General features: G+C 44.1%; 2 protein-coding genes across 2 annotated transcripts in view; both read left to right on the top strand.

The window, feature by feature from the left end:
• Positions 1-287: 287 nt before the first annotated feature.
• On the top strand, positions 288-11,802 carry TRIM72 (tripartite motif containing 72). The gene is made up of 7 exons (XM_083707458.1): positions 288-511; positions 3,680-4,093; positions 5,244-5,339; positions 6,726-6,956; positions 8,019-8,041; positions 9,697-9,815; positions 10,658-11,802. Exons 2-7 carry the CDS (start codon positions 3,701-3,703, stop codon positions 11,227-11,229), a joined length of 1,434 nt encoding a protein of 477 aa, XP_083563584.1. The 5' UTR covers positions 288-511; positions 3,680-3,700; the 3' UTR covers positions 11,230-11,802.
• A 6,077-nt stretch (positions 11,803-17,879) lies between these two features.
• Positions 17,880-22,438, top strand: part of LOC310829163 (integrin alpha-X-like) — a 41,157-nt gene continuing 36,598 nt past the window's right edge. The window contains exon 1 of the mRNA XM_083707310.1: positions 17,880-18,079. Within this exon, the coding sequence (XP_083563436.1) occupies positions 18,040-18,079 (40 nt within the window). The 5' untranslated portion in view covers positions 17,880-18,039. The remainder of the gene's footprint in view (positions 18,080-22,438) is intronic.

Raw genomic sequence — 22,438 nt, forward strand, 5'->3', positions numbered from 1 at the left:
ATGGTCAAGTTGGCTGTCAGTCTGCAATATCCTTTGCTAGGAAACTAGAGCTTCCACTTTCCCCAGCCCTCAGCTGCTCCATCCACTCAAGAATGCAACTAAGGGGCTGTCCCTTGCCCTCCCCCCATAGCAACAAGCAGGAAGTTAGGTATTTTATGCCACAATGCCAGGCATTCGCCTCTAGGAGGCGCCCTTGAATCTGCAGAGAAGGCTGCATCAAGGAATGAATATTCTTGGGCCAAGTCATTTGAGTGGCATCTTTGGTGAGGGGGAGGAATCCTCCCACACACCAGCCGCCTTTTCCACACACACACACCCCCCGCACCCCAGCCTTCCCAGAAGTATGGTGCCCTATAGAGCTATATATAGTTAGAATCAGGGCGGGACCAAGGGTCAGTCACTTGGCTTCTGTGCCCGTCCCGGGATGGTTGGTGTCTCCTTGCTGCCTTTCTGATCTCTGGCTGTTCCCTCTCTGGACGCTGCTGCCTCTCTTCAACGCTTGCTTGTCCTAGTAAGATCTTCCTTCCTTTCTTTTTCTTTCTTTCTCTTCCGCTTCTTACTTCATGCCTTTAACCATGTTCCAGATACATCCCCAAAAGCTAGAGGATCGGGCTGGCGTTTTATTTAAGGGTTGGTTAAACAGATAATTTTTAATTTTAAAAAATACCTGGTGGGTATTGCAGGTTCTTCAAATGTGGGAGGGAGTGACGGAGGGGAGAAAAGTCCAAATGCTGCCCAGTTGAGTGCAGCAGATAAGACAAAAGTCTTGGGCAGCACAGCCCCTGTTCTTTGCAGCCAGCAAGCACCTATCTGGCATTTGCGCCCATTTTTGAATTTATTGCTGGGCCTCCACTGCAAGCATAAATTAAAGGTGAGGTGGATGCTGCAGGTTGTTATATAAAAGGAGATAAGATGAGCCAGGTGGTCCTAGGCAGAAAGGCACGATATGGAGAGTTACAATATAATTTTGGAAGGACTCTGAAGCTGGGACGTCTATACCTTAAAGGTGGATCTGATGCTTGATCCTTGGGAAATCTAGGTAAGGCTTTCAAAGGGCTTCTTGCATCCCTTGAAAGGCTAAGATAACACCCCAAAGGTGCCACTTTCAGGGACGGGATGGAGCAGGGGTTGCCAGCATGGTGTCCGTGGGCACAGCGATGCCATTGAATTCTCCCCCTGGTGCCCACAAAGCCTCTGGTCATATAACCCACTTACTGGCCCCTTTGTCATGAGGTGGTGAGGGCAGTTCCTTTTTCCTCCCTCGAAAAGTACACAGAGTTGCAGGAGGAAGAACGTCGCTCTTCTCCACTTCCCCTTTCAGACTTCTCTGCTTTTCAAGGCATAGGTTAATCCACTGAATCCAACTTTGCCCAAATTCCTTTGAAAAACGAAATGCGTATTTTCTCTATTGCCACCTAGAATTAGCTTATCATGAAAGTTCATCAGGATGTTTTTACTAAAATGCATTTCCTCCTCATATAATGCATTTATATGTGTTGTTTTCACTAATATATGCATGTTTATGTATACCTCTCCCTGATATGTACCTTTACCTATGAACCTGCAATGCAATTATGATTGGAGACCAGTATTGGAAAAGTTGGAGAAGAGCAGCATTCAGTGGTTAGCTGTGTTCATGCATTGTTTCAGGAAATGTGGGTTAGGCAGCCATGCATTAAAATGCCAACACAACTGTATTTCTCCTCTATCCATCATTGAGAGGCAGTGTGGAGAATTGAGCAGAGATCCAGGAAGCCTTCAATTCATATCCCTGCTTAATGCCCAAGGTCATCACTGGGTGACTTTGGCCTAATCAACGTCAATCTCTCAGCCTAACCCACAACACAGCTTGCTCTGATAAACCTGAGAAGGGGCACAGAGAGAGAGAGAGAGGAACAGTGTATGCTGCCCATGCTCCTTAGACGAAAGGCAGGATAAAAATAAAAGCCGGTCACAGAGGCGATAAAATTGAAGACTGCAGTTGTAAACTACATTGTCTAGATCCGAATTTACAGTGCCATGCAGCCCAGAGCAATACAACAACCAGCATCACGAACGCTAAGCCGTTTATCGGGAAATGCAAGAATATACCACAAGGCAGAGCAGGGCTCCAGTTACCATGCCAGTTTCCCCTTCTGAACTATTTATAGGGCATTTGTCAGCTTGGCCTGTAGATTATCCAGCAGCTGCTTTGCAGGCATCACATTCCTCTCCGGCTTGCAATCGTTCAGCCTGAGTCAGCCCTGAGTAGGACAGGGCCTGGGAGGAAGAGGTGGCGAAAGCAAGGAAATCACGGGTTGCTTGCTCAGAAGAACTGCGCTAGTCTTCTGCAATTGAGCAACAAGCCTGGGATTCCCACTTTGAGAAAGGCACCAGCTTTGGGTGCCTTTATCATGCAGGACAGTTGCTAAGAGACTGAGCCGTGAATCAAGGAGAGCCTGGGTTGAAATGGGTTTCTCCCACAAATTCACACACGGCTTCTCAAAGTTGGGTCCCAAGCTGCTGTTGGACTACAACTCCCATCATCCCTCGCTAGCATGTCGGGAATGATGGGAGTTGTAGTCCAACAGCAGCTGAGGACCCAAGCTTGAGAAACATTAAGGTCACATCCACACCATGCATTTAAAGCATTATGATACCACTTTAAGGAGTTCCTTCAAAGGATCCTGGGAGCTGTGGTTTGTTAAGGGTGCTGAGAGTTGTTAGGAGGTCCCTATTCCCCTCACAGAGCTACAACGCTCAGAGCGGTTTAACAATCAAATCCCTCTTCTCAGGGAACTCTGGGAAGCCTCTGGGAAGTAGAGGTCTCATACTCTGAAGAAGAAGAAGAAGAAGAGTTTGGATTTGATATCCCGCCTTTCACTCCCCTTCAGGAGTCTCAAAGCGGCTCACATTCTCCTTTCCCTTCCTCCCCCACAACTAACACTCTGTGAGGTAAGTGGGGCTGAGAGACTTCAAAGAAGTATGACTAGCCCAAAGTCACCCAGCAGCTGCATGTGGAGGAGCAGAGACTCGAACCCGGTTCCCCAGATTACAAGACTACCGCTCTTAACCACTACACCACACTGGCTCTCTGGTTGAGGAAGATGCACTGCTGTCTTCTCTGGACGATCCTTTATGATTTTCTCGCCACTATAATCTCCTTAGTCTCTCTGGCCTGTCACCAACTCTCACCAGAATCTCCTCTGTCTCTCCCTCAGTCTCCAACTCCCCTCAGAATCTGTACGGAAGCTTCTCCGGCCTAAAAGAACTGTGATGTTACAGTAACAATTCTAAATGAGTCAGTGCGGTACAGTGGTTAGAGCGTTGGACTAGGACCTGGGAAAGACCAAGGTTCAAATTCCGCCCTCTGCCATGAAGCTCACAGGGTGTCCTTGGGCCAGAAAGTCACGGCATCTCAGCCTAAACTACCTCACAAGGTTGTCATGGGGATTCAGTGAGGAAAGAGAGAACCATATATGCTACCTCGAGCGCAAAGCTGAGATATAAATGCAACAAATAAATAATAAATAGTGTTGGTGGTAGTAATAATAATAATAGTGTATTTCCAATTTCTGGTGGGTGCCTGCCCCAGTGAAGAGAATAAGTAGGCACTGGCGGTCTGATATGTGTGTGGTTAAGCAAAATAAAGATAGAATATGGGTTCAAAATCTCAAGTGCAAGCTCTTTTGGCCCCCAGGTTCCTGCTCTTTCCGCCACCATGTCAAAGAAGCCTCTCATTCAGGGCATGCACCAGGACCTCAGCTGCCCCATCTGCCTCAAGCTCTTCCAGTCTCCCGTGACGGCAGAATGCGGCCACACCTTCTGCCAGGATTGCTTGTCCAAGGTGCCCAAGGAAGAAGATGGCAAGAGCACAGGGTGCCCCACCTGCCAGGCCATCACCAAGGTGGAACAGCTGTGCATCAACCAACAGATGGAGCACCTGGTTGAGAGCTTCCGGCAGGTGCCCCGAGACCACTGCGAGGAGCACCTGGACCCCCTGAGCGTGTACTGCGAGCAGGACCGGCAGGTCATCTGTGGGGTGTGCGCTTCCCTGGGCAAACACAAAGGACACAACATCATCACTGCAGCTGAGGCCCACCAGAGGATGAAGGTAGGTATCAGTTTTTGAAGGTCTTCCTATCTGGCACCAGACTTACCTGGTCTTGTAAATCACTCCAGCGGACAAACCTCATATATTTACCTCAGATGACCGCCCAGTTTAAACTAAGCAGTTTATCATGCATGCCCTCCAACATTTCTCTGATGAAAATAGGGACGTCCCATTCCATAATGATAATTTTATTATTTATACCCAACACATCTTACTGGGATGCCCCAGCCACTCTGGGCAGCTTCCAACATATAAAAAACAGAATAAAACATTAAACATAACAAAACCCTTCCCTATACAGGATTGCCTTCAGATGGCTTGGGGGGTCGGATAACTCCAGATCCTCCAACACTTCTCCAATGAAAATAGGGACATCCTAAGGAAAAGTGGGACATTCCAGGATCAAATCAGAAACCAGGATGGCTTCTCTGAATCAGGGACATTCCTGGAAACTAGGGACAATTGGAGAGTCTGTATCATGTGGTAAAACTCTCCTATGGTCTGCAGACGTTGGACTACAACACCCATCATCTCTGTGCATTGGTTAAGCTGTCTGAGGATTATGGGAGTTGTAGACCAACACCTGTAGACCTATGGTTGAAAGCCCCTGAGCTAGCCAACATGATGCCCTCCAGATGTTGCTAGACTCCAACTCACATCAGGCTCAGCCTGCATGGTCAGGGATGATGGGAGTTGTAGTTCAGCACCATCTGGAGAGCACCATATTGGCTACCCAACTGAACAGAAATCTTCCCCAGCCCTATTGAGATGTCAGAGATTTGAGCTAGATATGCAAAGCATATTTTTTGTACCTGAACTAAGACCTGTATTTTTGGGTTTTTAATGGGACTTTTACTCCAAATGTGAGGTTTGCATCTCATGCTAGTCCTGCTCAGAGCAGACCCAGTGAAATGAATAAATTGCAACCACACCCATTAACTTCAAAGGGTCTGAGTCAATCTAGCATTGGCTACAACCTGTGTGGTTTACCCACCACATCCACCCTGAGTTCTCAGGTTTGCAACCAGGGTGGGAGAAAGAAATCCAGCTAAATAACTATTTGTTTTAAATAATAGATATAGTAGTGGTTTCCTCTCTGGATTAGACCCACATGCCTTATTCCCCTTTTCTTTTCTTGGCATAATTTTAGAAGCAGCTTCCTCAGCAACAAGTCCAGTTGCAAGAGGCCCAAGTCCGCAAGGAGAAGACAATTGCCCTCCTGAATCGGCAAATAGCAGAAGTGGAGGTGAGTGACTGTTATCTGCAAGGACACATTTAATCTACAAACTTATATCACAGGTTTGTTTTTTTACAGGGTTAACTAACATGGCTTCCCCACAAAGAAGCTTGAGATTTGTATTTCCGTAGAAGTCCCAATAATTCTCTGTGGCTGGGGCCGGCCGCATCATTGGACAGAGTGAGGCAAGTGCCTCAGGCAGCAGGTGCTTAGACTGAGATATGTGTACCTCATGGCATGTTCTACAGCCACTAACTCGCCTGCTGCCCTCAGGTGCTCTGGAAGGTGTTCTCCCATTGTTGGGGTTGGCGTAATATTCAGCTGACAAACCAGTTATCGTGTGTATGTGGAAGCGGTGGCTGCCATATTGTCCTTTGCCTCAGGCAGCAAAATGCCTTGTGTTGGCCTTGTCTGTGGGAGATCCCCATCTGCTCCTCACAGAAAGGGCCAATCAGAGGAGGAGAGCAGGAGGGCCATTTGACCTGAGCTCCAAACTCAAAGGAGGCCTCAAATTTAGACACTTGCCAATGGGGGGCATTTGAAAAGGTTCACAACTTGCTTTTGTGACACACACTTTCAGCTAGAAGCTAGAAAAGTGTTTGTTACATTAAATATATATGTATTCCAATTATATCTCACTCTTCCTCAGTGCCTTGTTTTGCTTTTGTGTGTCATTGCTTTTCATTTTTATTATAGCTAAGCAAACAAAACCTGGAAGTGGTCCAGGCTTCCTGGGACTTCTGAGAGGCTCTACTCACAAAACTACAATTCCCAGTGGTCCCCTGGGAAGTAAGGAATGGCTATGAAGCCACTTTGTAGGGTTGATGTGTGCCCAAAGAACATTTAATCGGAATATTTAGGAAGACCTGTTTGATAAAATCCTGCCTATTTTTCCTAACTGCTCACTGACGAAGAAGGGATTGTTCAATTCTGTGAGGGCCAGTTAACACTTAATTCCCAGCCTGAAAATTATGTTTCCTCATGTGGAGAGAAAGCCCTGAAGAAAGAACATTGGGAACTGTAGTTACCTTTCACAGAGCTACAATTCCCATTGCCCTTAACAAACTACAGTTTCCAGGATTCTTGAGGGCAGATGAGCTTTAAGGCATGTACACAGCCTTAAATATCTTTATTAATTAAGTCATTTAAGTCTCCACAACTCATTTTCCTCCTGAGCAAACTACCACCTCGACAGCTAACCTAAACACCATGGGATTTGCGAGGGAGGCTGAGTGGGGTTTCATTTCATGCCAAAGAGGATGCTGGGAAAGAATGACACAAAGCTGAGCGAGAACCCAAGATAAAACGAAGGCTGCTATTTGGCGGGAAGAAAATGCCAAAGACTAGGGCATGAAGTGCAGAAGTGATCCCAGGAGCCCTCTTTCTCCTTTCCAGGAGACAGTGTCTCGCTTCAAGCATCAAGTGTCCGAACAGCTGGGGGTGATGCGAGCCTTCCTGGGGGCGCTGGAGGCCTCTCTGGGCCGAGAGGCAGAGCGGGTGCAGCACCAGGCCACAGACGCCTTGCAAAACGAGAGCAAGACCATGAACCGCTACCTGGACCAGCTCAGGCAGATGGAGGTCGTGCTGAGAGAGGTGCAAGATGAACCACAGACCGAGTTTCTCAGGGTGAGGCTCTTCAGGGCCACAAAGGTCCTCATCCCTGACTTTTTCTCTCTTTTTTTGGTCATAGTGCTAATGAGTCACTACATATATGCAATTCCTACACTGCTTATGCAATTGGACGTTCTTTTCCTTGTCCGCTTTTATTTTTTATATATATAATTTTGTTATTAATTTTTTTGGGGGGAAACATTTTTTATACATATAAAACATAACAATTCAATCAACAAAATACAGAGTTCTTTCGAACTCTTAGACCCCTCTCCATCCCTCCATGGGTTCCATCTTTAATATTATGTTTACTGCATCTTTTACCCTTATCTAGCTATTATATATTTGATCCAATACTACAGATCATCAAAACTGTACTTTGTAGCGTTTGCAGAATCCTCTCCCCATTTCAGCCTAAGACTACAATTTAAAATGTTGGAATAGCAACGAAGCAGCACCTCATTCTGCCACTTCCCACAAGTCATGCAGAGTCTCCATCTGAAATCCTAGTCGGTATCATGTTTAGAAAAGGAAACTTGAAACATTGGGGCTTGTGGGGAAGGCATACATAATTGGGTTACATAATTCATAGTTCCAAAACACGGAACTCTACACCCCCATCCTAGAACCCCCAGGTACCAATTTTATCTTTCCCCCTGTGACTTCTCCCTGAAATACACCCATCCTCACATGATCAAGGATTTTAAAGTTTTATTTTATATGGTGTATAAAAATTGTTTTACATAAAAAAATGAAATTAAAGCACTGCTGATTTTTCATTGTACTTTTATCGGTGCTTTCTTTTCTTTTCTTATATTTCCTTAATACAATAGTGAACAACGTAAGAAATGAAGCAGCAATAGAAAAATACAATTAAAAACCATACAGTGCCTAGCACAGCACATTGTGATTGCTACAGAAGGCAGAAAAATCATTTAATGCTCTGCCAAGACTTTTCAAGCAATTTTCAAGTGGTCCATGGGGGAAAGAAATTTGAGACCTACTGGAATAGGGTATAGCAGCTGCTTCTTATTATTCTAATCTAAGCTCTTTCTTTTCCCTGTATTTTCTCTGCAGAAATACTGTATGGTGGCCAGCAGGTGAGCAGCTGTCCATTTCTAAACCCTGAGCTCTGCCTAAGCTTGACCTGACCCTGTCCTGCCCTCACCCACCTCCTCATGAGCAGAACAAGACCTTCACTCCACATATATAACATTCCTCCAGACCTCCTGGGACCCTCTGTTCCTATGTTAGGATCAAACTATTCAGAAAGATGCCGTCCATGAAATGCCAATGAGTGCTCTTGTGCAGAAAAGACACAGTGTTCATTAAGTGGCTTATTAATCTTTGTTAATAAGTGGTAGATAAATACAGTGGTACCTCGGGTTACATACGCTTCATGTTACATACATTTGAGGTTACACACTCCGCTAACCCAGAGATAGTGCTTCGGGTTAAGAACTTTGCTTCAGGATAAGAACAGAAATTGGGCGTGCAGCGGCAGCAGGAGGCCCCATTAACTAAAGTGGTCTTCAGTTTAAGAACAGTTTCAGATTAAGAATGGACCTCCGGAACAAATTAAGTACCTAACCCAAGGTACCACTGTAACACAGTGAGACAACCTAGTTTTGTATTAAGTCAGTCACCTTTCACCTTACCGCTCTTTACAACAGCAACAAAAACTCACCTTTTTTCTTCTAGAAAAAAAGGTGCCGGAACTCAGCATGAAAACTTCCCCTGTTCTCTGAGAATGGCAATGCTGCCCACCTGAGAGGTGCCGCAGGAAGAAAAAGCCCTGCTTTTTCTTGATGTAAGCACATTCAGGTGCTTTCCAATAATCTGAACACCATTCTAGTTCAATCTGATCCTCAATATGACAGGTTTTCTTTTGCATCACCCTTATTTTACTTGAATACTGTGTTGAAACCTGCATTATAATGGAATGCAGTGTGGAATGGGCTTGTTCAGGATGCCAGCCAATCCCCCAGCTCTGCTATCTTCAAACATGTTTCATTCTCCTTACCCTCAGTTTAAAACAAAACAAAACACACACACACACACAGAGAGAGAGAGAGAGAGAGAGAGAGAGAGAGAGAGAGAGAGAGAGAGAGACTGCCAGGGACTTCTGTGCCCAGTGAGAATGCTCAGTCCTCATTTGGTTGTTTGGGTGGCTTTCCTCTCTTGGCTATTTCTTTACTTATATTTATTTGTACTTCTGCAAACCTTTGTCTGTCCTTGTCTGCATTGGTGGGGCTGTTTTGGCTACATAAGGACCAGCATTTTGGGATGCTCTTTCCACTGCTGAAAATCTTCAGAACTTGAACTGTGCAGAGCAGAGCAGGGTTCCCAAACCGTGGTCCATGGACAGCTTCATTCAGGTGGTCCTCAATGTGTGTGTGAAGTACACTTACAATTTGAATTCTATGGAATTCAAATGGCAACACAATGCAAGAAATAAAATAAGCAATTAAGATAGAATTAAAAACCGTGCAGCACTGAGCACAGCACATTACACTTGCTCCAGCAGGCAGATAAATAACTTAGTCCTCTGCCAAGACTCTCAGCAAGTTTCAAATGGTCCGTGGCGGGGAGGGATTTGGGAACCACTGGTGCAGAGCTTTAAAATAGCAGTGTGAAAGTTTAGAGGAGAAACGATGCCCTTGAATTTCTGGAGGTGTGGGAGTGGCAATTTGGATTTCTATTCCCCCACCCACCCAACCCAACCCCAATGCACACCTTCTTTTCCTTTCTGTAGATTGCAGAAGATTCTTGGAGAGTCCCCTCCAATTGCTCGCATGGACATCCAACTCCCCATCATTTCAGATGAGTTCAAGTTCCAAGTCTGGAGGAAGATGTTCCGTGCACTCATGCCAGGTAGAGATCCAAGGAGGGAGGAGCTGTTGGACAAGGCTATGTGTACTTTTCTGAACAAGGTTTTTTAAAAAATTCATCCAGGTAACCCATATTCCACACCTGGGGAAGCTGATACCTGCAGCTCAGATAAATTATGCAAATACAGGAAATCTGCATACATTCATTGATTTCTACATTAGCCAATCAGTGAAAGGAGAAAGGGACTCAGCAGGACAATACAGCTTTACCCTTGAAGCACCAGAAATCTTAGGAGTGAATCAAGAGTGCCATGACTGGACATCCTTTGACTTATTAATACTAAAAGCAGCTAAGGGAGTCTGAAGTTCTGCCTACAGCAGTGGCGTCCCATTCCCTGCTGTTTCCCTGTCCTACATTGCCTCCCCTCCTAGATGCTACTAGAAGGGGGAACAGGTATTTATTGTGCTCATCTCCCCCCCCCCCACTCCATCAAACTGCACTAATAGCACCTTTGAGAGGGGTGATCTTGATCAGGAAAACTATGCAAAGGAAATGACATATCTTGCAGAATCTGTAAGACCAGTCAAATTCCCCTCACAACCGAAAAACCAACATCCCTTTGTGGTGCATTGTGCAACTTAGCACATTAAAATGAGCAATATGATTCCAAGTATTTTTGTTCCAAAAATAAAGCATGGAAATCCCTTGCCTTAAGAAAAGTAAATGAAGGGAAGAGTCATGGCTCAGTGGTAGCACATCTGCTTGGCATGTAGAAGGTCCAGGTTCAATCTCTGGTAGCATCTCCCCAGAGAGCACCTGCTAGTCAGCTTCGGATGTCTATAGTCACACTTGTCCCCTGACCTCACCTTCTTCCTCCTCCCCAGCCTTGGAGAACCTCACCTTTGACCCAGACACGGCCCAAGCTAACCTGGTGGTGAACGAGAATGGCAAGCGAGTGGAGTGTGTGGATCACAAGCAAGCCGTGAGCACTGATGACCCACAGCGCTTCGATAAGTCCAACTGCCTGGTGTCGCACCAGAGCTTCTCTCAGGGCGAGCATTACTGGGAGGTGATCGTGAGCGACAAGCCCCGCTGGTCTCTGGGCCTCATCTCGGCCGAGGCAGGGCGCAAGGGCCGGCTCCATGCCACCCCCTCCAATGGCTTTTGGCTGGTGGGCTGCAAGGAAGGCAAGACATACGAGGCCCACGTGGAACACAAGGACCCACAGTCGCTGAAGCTGGAGGGGAAGCCCAGCCGCATCGGTGTCTACCTGAGCTTTGATGACGGCATCCTTGCCTTCTACGATGCCAGTGACGAAGACAACCTGGTTCCCATCTTTGCCTTCCATGAGCGCTTCACAGGCACTGTCTTCCCCTTCTTTGACGTCTGCTGGCATGATAAGGGCAAGAACAGCCAACCCTTGGTCATCTACACTCCAGAACCAGAAGGGCCGTAGTCAACCCTGGGAAGAAGTTATCGGCACCACCAAACCTAGTCAGCTCTTACTTTATAGACACACCAAGCCATGGCCTCTCTTTAAATGTCCCCAAAGTGTGTGAGCCACATCCCTAGCCCATTCTAAAAGACACCCATATTGCCTCCAGGTATAAGCTTGCTGAAACGGAAGTGTCATAACTTCAGCATAAACGCGGGATCTGGCACCAAGTCTGGAATCCTAGCCGCCTCATTGGTTTCCAAATGCAACTTCTCTGCCCTTGTAGTTCACCAAGTAAAATGGGGGGAAATGTGGGCAGTGTTGGCACACTCAGAAATGAGTGAGAGCCTGGGCATGCCTCCCAGTGGCTGGGGGATGGAGGTCTGGCGGCCCTAGAGAGCTCTATACCCCAGTCCAATGCCTGCTGTGCCCCTTCCTCTCTCCCAACACCAGCCATCTTAAGTCAAGCTCCTTGTCCTCTGTTCCATCCACCCATTTATATCTGCCATCACAATACAGAAGAGTCCCTTCTTTTCTTTTTTCTTTTTGAAAGCCTGAGTCTTGCAGACACAATAAATTGGTGTAAAGAAACAACGAGGTCTGTGCCAATTTACCTTACATGCTTCTTTTTCTACTTCTGAGCGCTCAATGTCATTTTTAATGGTCTCAAGCTTGGACCTTGATTGATACACTCAAGAACATAAGAGGAGCTCTGCTGGATCAAGCCAAGGCATTCAAAAACACACAGCCTTCCACAGTAGAGATAGCATACAGTAATCATGGCTAGTAGCCATGATTTGCCTTCTCTTCAAATCCTCCTCTAAAGCCATCCAAGAGTATATCTTGTAGGAGCAAGTTCTGTAATTTCACTACACGCTGTGTTAAGACACACTTCAGTTTGCCTGTCGTGAATCTTCCAAACATTCTTTATTGGACGTCCACAAGTTCTAGTGTTATGAGACAGGAAGAAGAGCTTTTCTCTATCCATTTCCTCCATTATTTTATACACATCTACCAGGTCAGGTCCTCTCTTACTAACTAAGGTGTTTTGAGATAAGAATTGCTTTGCCTTTCTATCAGCATGCACACAAACACACGTGATTTAAACACATTCCTTTTATCCCACTGTCACCTCTGTTCATCAAAGATTCCAAGAATGCTGCAAAAAACCAGCTTACTGAACATGAACATGGGTGATAGCCTTCAAGTGTCTTTAAAACAGCTATCTTGTCTTCGGAAGGTGAAGAAAGGGGCATTTTCTTTCTAAGAGAGAGGAACTCCTCAGACAATGAGTAGTTCATGATCTGTCTACTTGTTTCAAAACAACTATACTTTCTGTTCCTAATATGTACAAACAGGAACTCCAAAATGTTTGTGGAATGAAGTCACCCACAATACCCTTTCTCTCTCTACTCAGCAGATACACATTGCAAAATGATGTTGTTCTGTATACCCTTTTAACTGCTATGGCTTCCCACAAAGTTTCCTGGGAGTCGTAGTTTGAATAATGAGCATGCAGTTAAAAATCCCTAGCAATTATAATTTCAATGGGAGGGTGAAGTGGTTTCCTCACAGTGGCTGACCAGATATTTATGGGGAGCCCACAAGTGGGACTTGAGCACAAGAGCAACTCTCCCCACTTGGGAGCCCCAGAAACAGGTGTTCAAAGGCACACTGCCTTCAACAGTGGAGGGAGATTATAGCCATCGTGCTCCGTAGGACTGACTAGTAGGAACTTATTTCCAAATAGACATACATGGGATTGCAAATTGCTCAGAATTGGAGTCCTGAGCCTCATGAAAACTCACCAGCATTTCTGTGCAAATTTCTCTGAGGATACAGATTTTTGCAAAGCATTTCCCCCTAATAAACATGTATTTCTGCATGTTCTTTTCTCTGCTATATGCATTAATATGCACATTTTACCCAGGTTATATGCATTTTTGTGCACATTGCGTGACGAGAACTGAACTGCAAACTTCAGAGAAACACAAATTTCAAAAGATGGCTGTGTTTTCATTTATTGCTTTGGAAATTAGGTGATTTCACCTTTAAGTGTCAACTGAATCAATTTTCTTCCACCCCCCACCCCTAATTTACATACATGTAAATTTCACATGCTGCATTTCACACACCAATTGATACACAGTGACTGGGTAAGGTCCAATTTGGACAGCAAATGACCAGCTCATCTCCCATAATGGCCCACAGCCAAGCTACTTTGACCCCAACTTTTGCTTGGGAAAATTGCAGGCAAATATCCCCAAATGACTAGGAAACTGCTGGAGAGTCATCTGGAGTGTTCTGAATGAAGAATGATGGTAAGAGTTGTTCAACAGTGGGAGGAACTCCCTCAGAAGATGGTGGACTCACCTTCACTGGAGGTTTTTAAACAGAGATTGGATGGCCACCTATTAGGAATTCTTACCTGTGATTCCCGCATTGCAGGGGGTTGGACTAGAAAACCTTTGGGTTCCCTTCCAACTTTCCAATTCTGTGATTTTAAGAAAGGCATCGCTTTGTGATCATGACTGGAGGTTGGATGTTGTAAGATGTGTTTTGAGATGTTAACTATCCTATAGTACCTTTGAATTATTTACTTAAGGAGTTTGGATGGCCATCTGTCATGGATGCCTTATTTGAGATTCCTGCATTGCAGATGACTAGATGACCCTTGGGGTCCATTCCAACGCTTATGATTCTATGATTCCATGAATTGTAGCTCTGTGAAGGATTAAACTACAGTTCCCAAGATTCCTGGAGAGGGGCTTTAAATGTTGTGTACGCAGCAGCCATAATACCAAATCCATTAGAAGCTTCAATATTCTTTTTTTTATTCATTCATTCATTCATTCATTCTTTCATACATACATACTCCCCCATCACCACCATCTGGCTGGGTTTCCCCAGCCACTCTGGGCATCTTCCAACCGAATATTAAAAACAATACAGCATCAAACATTAAAAACTTCCCTAAACAGTTGTCTTTAAAAAGTAAAATAGTTGATTATTGCCTTGACATCTGCTGGGAGGGCGTTCCACAGGGCAAGTGCCACCACCGAAAAGGCCCTCTGCCTGGTTCCCTGTAACCTCACTTCTCACAGCGAGGGAACCGCCAGAAGGCCCACGGCGCTGGACCTCAGTGGGGCTGGACGATGGTGGTGGAGACGCTCCTTCAGGTATAAGCATTTAACCAATATAACACTCTTCAGCTGCTATAATCCATCTACTGATTACCGGTATATCACTCCTGCTGTGGACATCAGCACAAGATAAGATGCTGCAGATGAAACGCCTGCTGCAGCTCACCAGAGAGCCAGACCAGCACCAAGAGAGCCCGGATGCAAAGCTTGCTCAGCACAGGAAAAGGGGAAGTGGTTGAGGTGTAATAATTTATCTTCCTGATCTGCCTCCTTGCAACACTGTAGATCTTACTCCCTCTTTGAGACCATCTCCTGCAACGGAGCAAGAAGTTGCAAAACAAAAAGGCAGTCTGGTTTCCACCCCCCATTAGGCATCAGGACATCTCTCAAAATATTTCATCTTGAATCAAAAGTCAGAAGGATCGAATTGGTTGAGCCCATGTTATTCATATCCTCACCATACTGTATTGGCCCGAATATAAGCCTCACCTGAATATAAGGCACACCTTTAAAATTCAACGGGAGGAAAGAAAAAAAGACAATATCCGAATATAAGCTGCTCCCTTAAAGTTCTGCAGGCACTCACACCCCTAAATGGCAAATGTAGAAGAAAATCTTATGCGTACCACAGAGGACCCACAAATGGGTTAAACACCTGTTTGTAGCACCGTAAATGGAAATTAAATGCAAATAAAAAATCAATACTGCACTGTAAAGTGATGAATGACATTATAATTAACTGCACAACAGTCTCAAGCTTGCAAATCGGCAATAAAATGTTTTTATGTTCTGTTTTACCATATGTCTGTTTCATCAAAGCCAAATTTTTTAAGGTCACAAATTTAAGCCGCACTTTAACTTTTCATGGTTGGAATTTGGAAAAAAAAGTGTGGCTTATATTCGGGCCAATACAGTACATTCAAGCACATTTGAAGCACATTTAAAGCATAAGGGTTTCCTCAAAGAATCCGAGGGGGCTGTGGTTTACCCACTACAGAGCTACATTTCCCAGCACGTTTAATACTTCCCAGGATTATTATTATTATTCACCATCCGCATATGTCCCAAGGCAATATATTTTGCACATCACCTTGGGATATATGTGGAAAGTGACTTATTACTGTTACTATTATTACTATTACTGTTTAATCACCTTCCACATATATCCCAAGGTAATGCACAAAATAAACAGCTTGGGGCAGGGGACAGCTACAGAGCACATACAAAAAATAAAAATAACAAAAATTCAGTGGACTTTCAACAGGGGTGCTGTTCCTCAGACATTGGGGTCTCAAATTTCAGTGATGCCCTGTGCAACGCTCGAAATTTACCCCCTGCCTCTTGCCTTCCACTCTACCTCATAGTTGTGTGCCCCTGTGGTACCCCATGTCTTCTCACTCCCCTAAATCTGCCTCTGTCCTGAGGACCCTGGTATGGTTGCTAGTCATGTAGTGACAGTATCACCTAGTTTGAGCCTTGCTGCAAGGAAGTGTCTCATACCTCACCTATAAGCGAGTGAAGCACAGAAGGGAAAAGGCAGGAAGCACCCACACTCAGGCAGCACCCCCAACAATTGAATAATATTTTTTTTTTAAACGGGAAAAGGAGGAGCCTTGGCAAGTACCAAGGAGAGTGCCTGAGGGCACCATGGTAGCCACAGGCACCATGGTGGGGACCTCATCCTGAGACAATCATAGAACTATAGATTTAGAAGGGACCATCAGAGTCATCTAATCCAATGCAGGAATGTGCACTGAGATGAGTCCATTAGGGCAAATGAGGTCCCTTCCCCACCAGCCTTTGTCTGTCCTCTATCTGCCTGTATATCCAGTCCAGGGTATACCTACCTGCATTTCAGCTTATTCCTTGTAGAACTCAGCAGGGAGGAGGACAAGGGCTAAGCTAGAATTAGCTGTCTCTGCCTGCCATTGGCTCTGGCTCCAACTACTACTGGCCTTCTGCCCTACCAGTCCCAATGGGCACCAGGAACCACTGGAGATGTTGAGACAGAGGCCAGACAGACCAAAGACTCTGAAACAGATACAGATACAACGGGCAGGTTTCCTGCCACATAATGAGTGCTCTTAGGGAACAGAGTTGAAGGGGACGAGCCAGTCAGGACAAGGTGTCCTAAGTCTATATCATATTGGGACTTGATTGCCTGAGGTATCTCAATCCCATGAGGATAAGCAATCTCTTGTCAATGAGGACAGCCAGTCTCACCAAGGATCAGTTCCTCTGCTGTGCCTGTCTAGAGGAGAGCCAGTGTGGTGTAGTGGTTAAGAGCGGTAGACTCGTAATCTGGTGAACCGGGTTTGATTCCCCTCTCCTCCACATACAGCTGCTGGGTGACCTTGGGCCAGTCATACTTCTCTGAAGTCTCTCAGCCCCACTCACCTCACAGAGTGTTTGTTGTGGGGGAGGAAGGGAAAGGAGAATGTTAGCCGCTTTGAGACTCCTTCGGTTAGTGATAAAGCGGGATATCAAATCCAAACTCTCTCCAAACTCTCTCTAGAGGATGCACTCATTTCACTGTGACCTACGAATGAAATAAAAGGAGCCAGTTGTTCTTGGGTGTAGGTGGAGTGCCAGTTGAACCAAGCACCTCCTTTACTGAACCAAAGGACCTGACTTTACTATTAACAAATATCAAACAAATAGCTACATCTGCTGATAAAGTTTGTTTACAACAGAAGAGATGATAGAGTGCTACATATCCTGGGGACAGCAAAAAACACATTTGATTGCAGACTTTGAATCAACCTGTTTTCTTTTGCATAACTGCTATAATTTCCTCATTTTCTTCAAATCCTTGCTCAGGAGATGCCTTTCATCCCCTACAGGAACAAAGCTAAAATAGGTGTCACTGAACTGAATGCCTTTATTCTATGCTTCCTCACTTGTCTCTGCTGTACCATAATTTTAACTTCATACTGTCAAATGCCATACACACTGATGTATTACTACAGTGGTAGTAATAGTACGGGAAGTACGGGAAGAATTTAAAAAAATTCCTGTTTGCCCAGGCATTTGGTGGCTGAAAGATATTGTTCTCTATTCACAGCTGTGGATTAACAAGGTGTGAGGGTTTGGGCCGCTAGTTACAAATCTGTTGAATGGTCCCATTGTCCAGAGTGAAAGGCATTTGCCGTAAGTCAACTTACTGAAGGTCATTCTTGTTCTGGCTCCAGCAGATTTCTCCTTATGCTGACTGCAGGACATTTTGGCCAGAATAAAAACACAGACTTTTCTCTCAGCACACAGGTCTGCCAAGCAGGTGTATCTAATATGTCAGTGAGATGCCTCTGGTTTAACTCCAGTGACTTTTATATGGATAAAGAATGGTTGTCATAACTATCAAAATCATCTCACAACATGAATGTAGAAATGGAGAATATAATAGAAGAGGAAATGTATTGATGGAGTACTATATTTGGCCCCTTGTGGGTGAAACCTCACATCCCACATGCTTTCATCTACCACTGCTCTTGACACAGCTTCCCCTTCGATCCCTTGTTCCACATCCCTCTGTTTTGCAAAGGGCACTGAAGTTTGCTTCATCCGACCGCTTTTTTTCATACAGGGTCATAACTTTAACACCCACTTCTGGAGGGTGTGGTGATGCCTAATCTTTCTAATCACCGCCCAGCCTCCCCAAAGCTTCTGCACAGCCAACACTTAGCTAAGGATGGACTCTCTGCCGCTGCTCATCTATTTGTGTGTTATAGGTAAGTGCCTCCTTATTGTTATTTGGAAAAGCGGAGTCTCTGAGCTAGAACAGAAGTACTGGGGCAAGACCAGTTGATTTTATTGTAAACAAAAACCCATTAGGGGAGAGCAAAGCAGAAGTACATGACAGAGGGCAAATCACTCACCCTTGAAAAAGAACAGAATGCAAAGCAGTGGACACTTTTTTTAAAACTACAGAATTGGATCTGCTAGCTTCAGCCAGCAGATTAATCAGCTAAAGCTGGGTTGATTAATCATTGGGGATATTTGTTACTATGGTTACTGTTGTTACTGCTGCAGGAAATAACAATGGTTGTATAAAGGGGGCTTTCCTGCTACTTCTAAATAATAATAATAATAATAATAATAATAATAATAATAATAATAATTTATTTGTACCCCGCCCATCTGGCTGGGTTTCCCCAGCCACTCTAAAATATCACACGTTAAAAACTTCCCTGAACAGGGCTGCCTTAAGATGTCTTCTGAATGTCAGGTAGTTGTTTATCGCTTTGACATCTGCTGGAAGGGCGTTCCACAGGGCGGGCGCCACTACCGAGAAGGCCCTCTGCCTGGTTCCCTGTAGCTTTGCTTCTTGCAATGAGGGAACCGCCAGAAGGCCCTCGGCGCTGGACCTCAGCGTCCAGGCAGAATGATGGGGGTGGAGACGCTCCTTCAGGTATACTGGGCCGAGGCTGTTTAGGGCTTTAAAGGTCAACAGCAGCACTTTGAATTGTGCCCGGAAACGTACTGGGAGCCAATGTAGGTCTTTCAAGACCGGTGTTATGTGGTCTCGGCGGCCGCCCCCAGTCACCAGTCTGGCTGCCGCATTCTGGATTAGTTGTAGTTTCCGGGTCACCTTCAAAGGTAGCCCCACATAGAGCGCATTGCAGTAGTCCAAGCGGGAGATAACCAAAGCAATGCGGTAGCTTTTATTTATTAAATTGTAAGCGTTCTCACATTTCCTCTAGTATCTGAAAAGACCCATGTAATGAAGTTTGATAACATTCAAGTATTGAAATTCAAACAGTTCTCTAATATGCAGATAATTAATCAATAAAAAAAATTAATAGCTTGACATCCCTAATTTTCTTGTACCAGACCTTCCTAGAGATATATTAAATGGGTTCTCACAAACATATCCTTTACTGTTAATCTGTGAAGAGGAAAACAGGCTTGTTTTACTGGTCCCACCCATTAGGACATGTATGCAGGTAAATTTCATTTGTGTGGCTGGGAAGGGAACCCGCCAGAATTTAGGGGCTCTTATTATGTGCTGATATCCTATAAATGTGAGGGGGAATTCTGTATAGATCATATTTAAAAGTGGACTTGCCTAATTCACACTTCCCCAAACAATTTTCAAACTGAAACACAGTGGGGGAAATGACTTGCAAAAATGTCTATATTAGGCAAAAACTGCAAACAAAAATATTTATATTGAGAGAAATCCACTCTAAAAATCCTATGAGACCCTTATACATGTAGAAGCTGTTCCGACCTTCCAATGGAAACATGGAAGTCAGAGGTGGAACCAGTTAGTTCCATGCCATGCAATCATGTCCATGAAAATGGTTGCATGTGAAATGCCTTTGAAAATGGAGGTTCCATTTAGCTCTTATATCCATATATCATGAAACTGTCCTCACCAGCCTTTCAGCTGGTACAGTGGTGGGCTTGGGGAAGCTAGGGATCGGGAAGCAGGTTTAATTTTGTTTGCATTTTAATGAGAAACTTTCTAATTTGCACTTCTCAAAATGCAGCTATCCTTTGAAATACAATTGTGTGATGCAGTTCTGCAACCATTGTTTACAAAAATGCATGCATTAGGGGAATATACGTATACAAAAGGAATATATTAGTGAAAATGATGTTCAAAAATGCATTATACTAGGGAATATACTGACAATATGTGTATTTTTAGATTCAGAAAAAGCATTTGACTGGCTAGAGTTTGACAGGCTAGAAAGACCCTATCTGAAAGAATGTATGATCAAATATGATTTTGAATCTGAATTATGTAAATGGATATAAATTATCTATAATGCTCCAATATCAAAACTAATGATTAATGGTCAAAGCTCCTCATTATAACAGATGTGCTGTTTATAATGACTTTAGAAATGTTAGCTGGGGATATCAGGCAAAAACAAAAAGATACATGACAGGGCACACCAAATATAAAATAAGTTTATACACAGGTAATGTTGCCATATTTCAAGAAGTAAAAATCCAAACACAAAGGTTTTTGGGGGAAAGTTGTTGTGCTTTTTGACGATATCCAAAAATTATGGATGCTACTTCGGCTCTGGACATATGGCAACCCTATACACAGGTAATATGGTAATATTTCAGACAAATAGAGAAGAATTCTTGCAATAAAATTAAATAACATTTCAGGTATAAAGTTAATTTAGCCAAAAGTGAATTATTCTCCTTAAATGTCGATATTGGGTTGGTCAAAGAAGATAAATGGATCAACAGTTAGAACATTTGTGAAAGTAAATATCGCTTCAAAATGGCAAGAACTTTATGAGATGAATCGCCATCCTCTGCAGAAACAAGAACAAAAAGATCTAATGAACTGGGATGAGGCAAGCCATTCCTCATTGGTAAGGATATAATAAAAATGAATATATTTCCAAGAATTCTACTCTAGCTACAAAACAAGAAACCAAGAGTATCTAGGAAAGTTGCTAATGTGAATAAGAACAAAGGTAAGCTGAGAATTCCTGAGATAAGTTTTTATTAGGACTCTGCAGGATTGACATGGTTAATTTTATTATTTATTTATTTATTTATTTATTTATTTATTTATAATAAAATTTCTATACCACCCTTCATCTGAGTGTCACAGGGCAGTTTATAATATAAAAATACACAGCATAGCAGCAAACAGAAACAATATACTCTCTTACACACACAGTTTAAAGGGCCTGGGAGAAGAAGACTATTTTTGCCTGATGTTTAAAGATATGTAAAGAAGGTGACAGGTGAGCTTCCCTGAGGAGAGCATCCCATTAATGAGGTGCAATGGTATAGCTCACAGGAAAGATGTAACAGGCCAATGGAAGAATAGTCAACAAAATCTAGTATCAGAAATATTTTACAGGCAAGCGGGAAGGATAGAAAAATAGTGTATGGTAGAGGGTGTATTTTATACTCAATACTTAGTCAAAGTATGTATGTAGGGCTGGCATATGTCTGGAATTTCTGTCACCCCCCAAAAAAGCTCAACAACTTTTGTGTCTGGATTTTCACTTTTTGAAATATGGTAACCCTAAGGTATAGTACATTTATGTGTGTTTTGGATTATGCAATCGAAGAAGAAGAAGAAGAAGAAGAAGAAGAAGAAGAAGAAGAAGAAGAAGAAGAAGAAGAAGAACTGCTGCAGAAATTTGGAGTACTGAATTTGAAATGGAAAAGTTAGCAACTGAGAGAACCAAACTTCACAGATTGGTCCATCCCTGACAGGAGCTTGGCACAATAAACTAAAATATTACAGTGGTACCTCGGGTTACATACACTTCAGGTTACATATGCTTTAGGTTACAGACTCCACTAACCCAGAAATAGTGCTTCAGGTTAAGAACTTTGCTTCAGGATGAGAACAGAAATTGTGCAGCTGCAGCGCGGCGGCAGCGGGAGGCCCCATTAGATAAAGCGGTGCTTCAGGTTAAGAACAGTTTCAGGTTAAGAACGGACCTCCAGAACGAATTAAGTACCGTATTTTTCGCTCTATAAGACGCACCAGACCCCAAGACGCACCTAGTTTTTGGAGGAGGAAAACAAGAAAAAAAATATTCTGAATCTCAGAAGCCAGAACAGGAAGAGGGATCACTGCGCCGTGAAAGCAGCAATCCCTCTTGCTGTTCTGGCTTCTGGGATAGCTGCACAGCCTGCATTCGCTCCATAAGACGCACACACATTTCCCCTTACTTTTTAGGAGGGAAAAAGTGAGTCTTATAGAGCAAAAAATACGGTACTTAATCCGAGGTACCACTGTATACAAGTGCATTTGACCTCACCGATCAGAGCTGGCCTGCCTGTGAGCTAGGCTGAGGCCTCAAGGCAGCATGGCTTCCCCCAAAGAATCCTGGGAATATATACCGTAGTTTTCGCTCCATAAGACACACTTTTTTCCTCCTAAAAAGTAAAGGGAAATGTCTGTGCGTCTTATGGAGTGAATGCCTACGGATGGCGGCAGGATCCTGCTGCAGTCGCAAGCAGAGGATCCATATATCCCTCGGTCATCAGACTCTTATTCGGCCAGAACCATGCAACTTAGTCATTTCCTCCCTCCCCCAGCTTCCTGTCACCAAGGATCTCTCTTCTCTATTTGTTTCACAGGAGGGCCT

The sequence above is a fragment of the Podarcis gaigeae genome, assembly GCF_964106915.1.
Source record: "Podarcis gaigeae genome assembly, chromosome: 13".
Taxonomy (NCBI): domain Eukaryota; kingdom Metazoa; phylum Chordata; class Lepidosauria; order Squamata; family Lacertidae; genus Podarcis; species Podarcis gaigeae.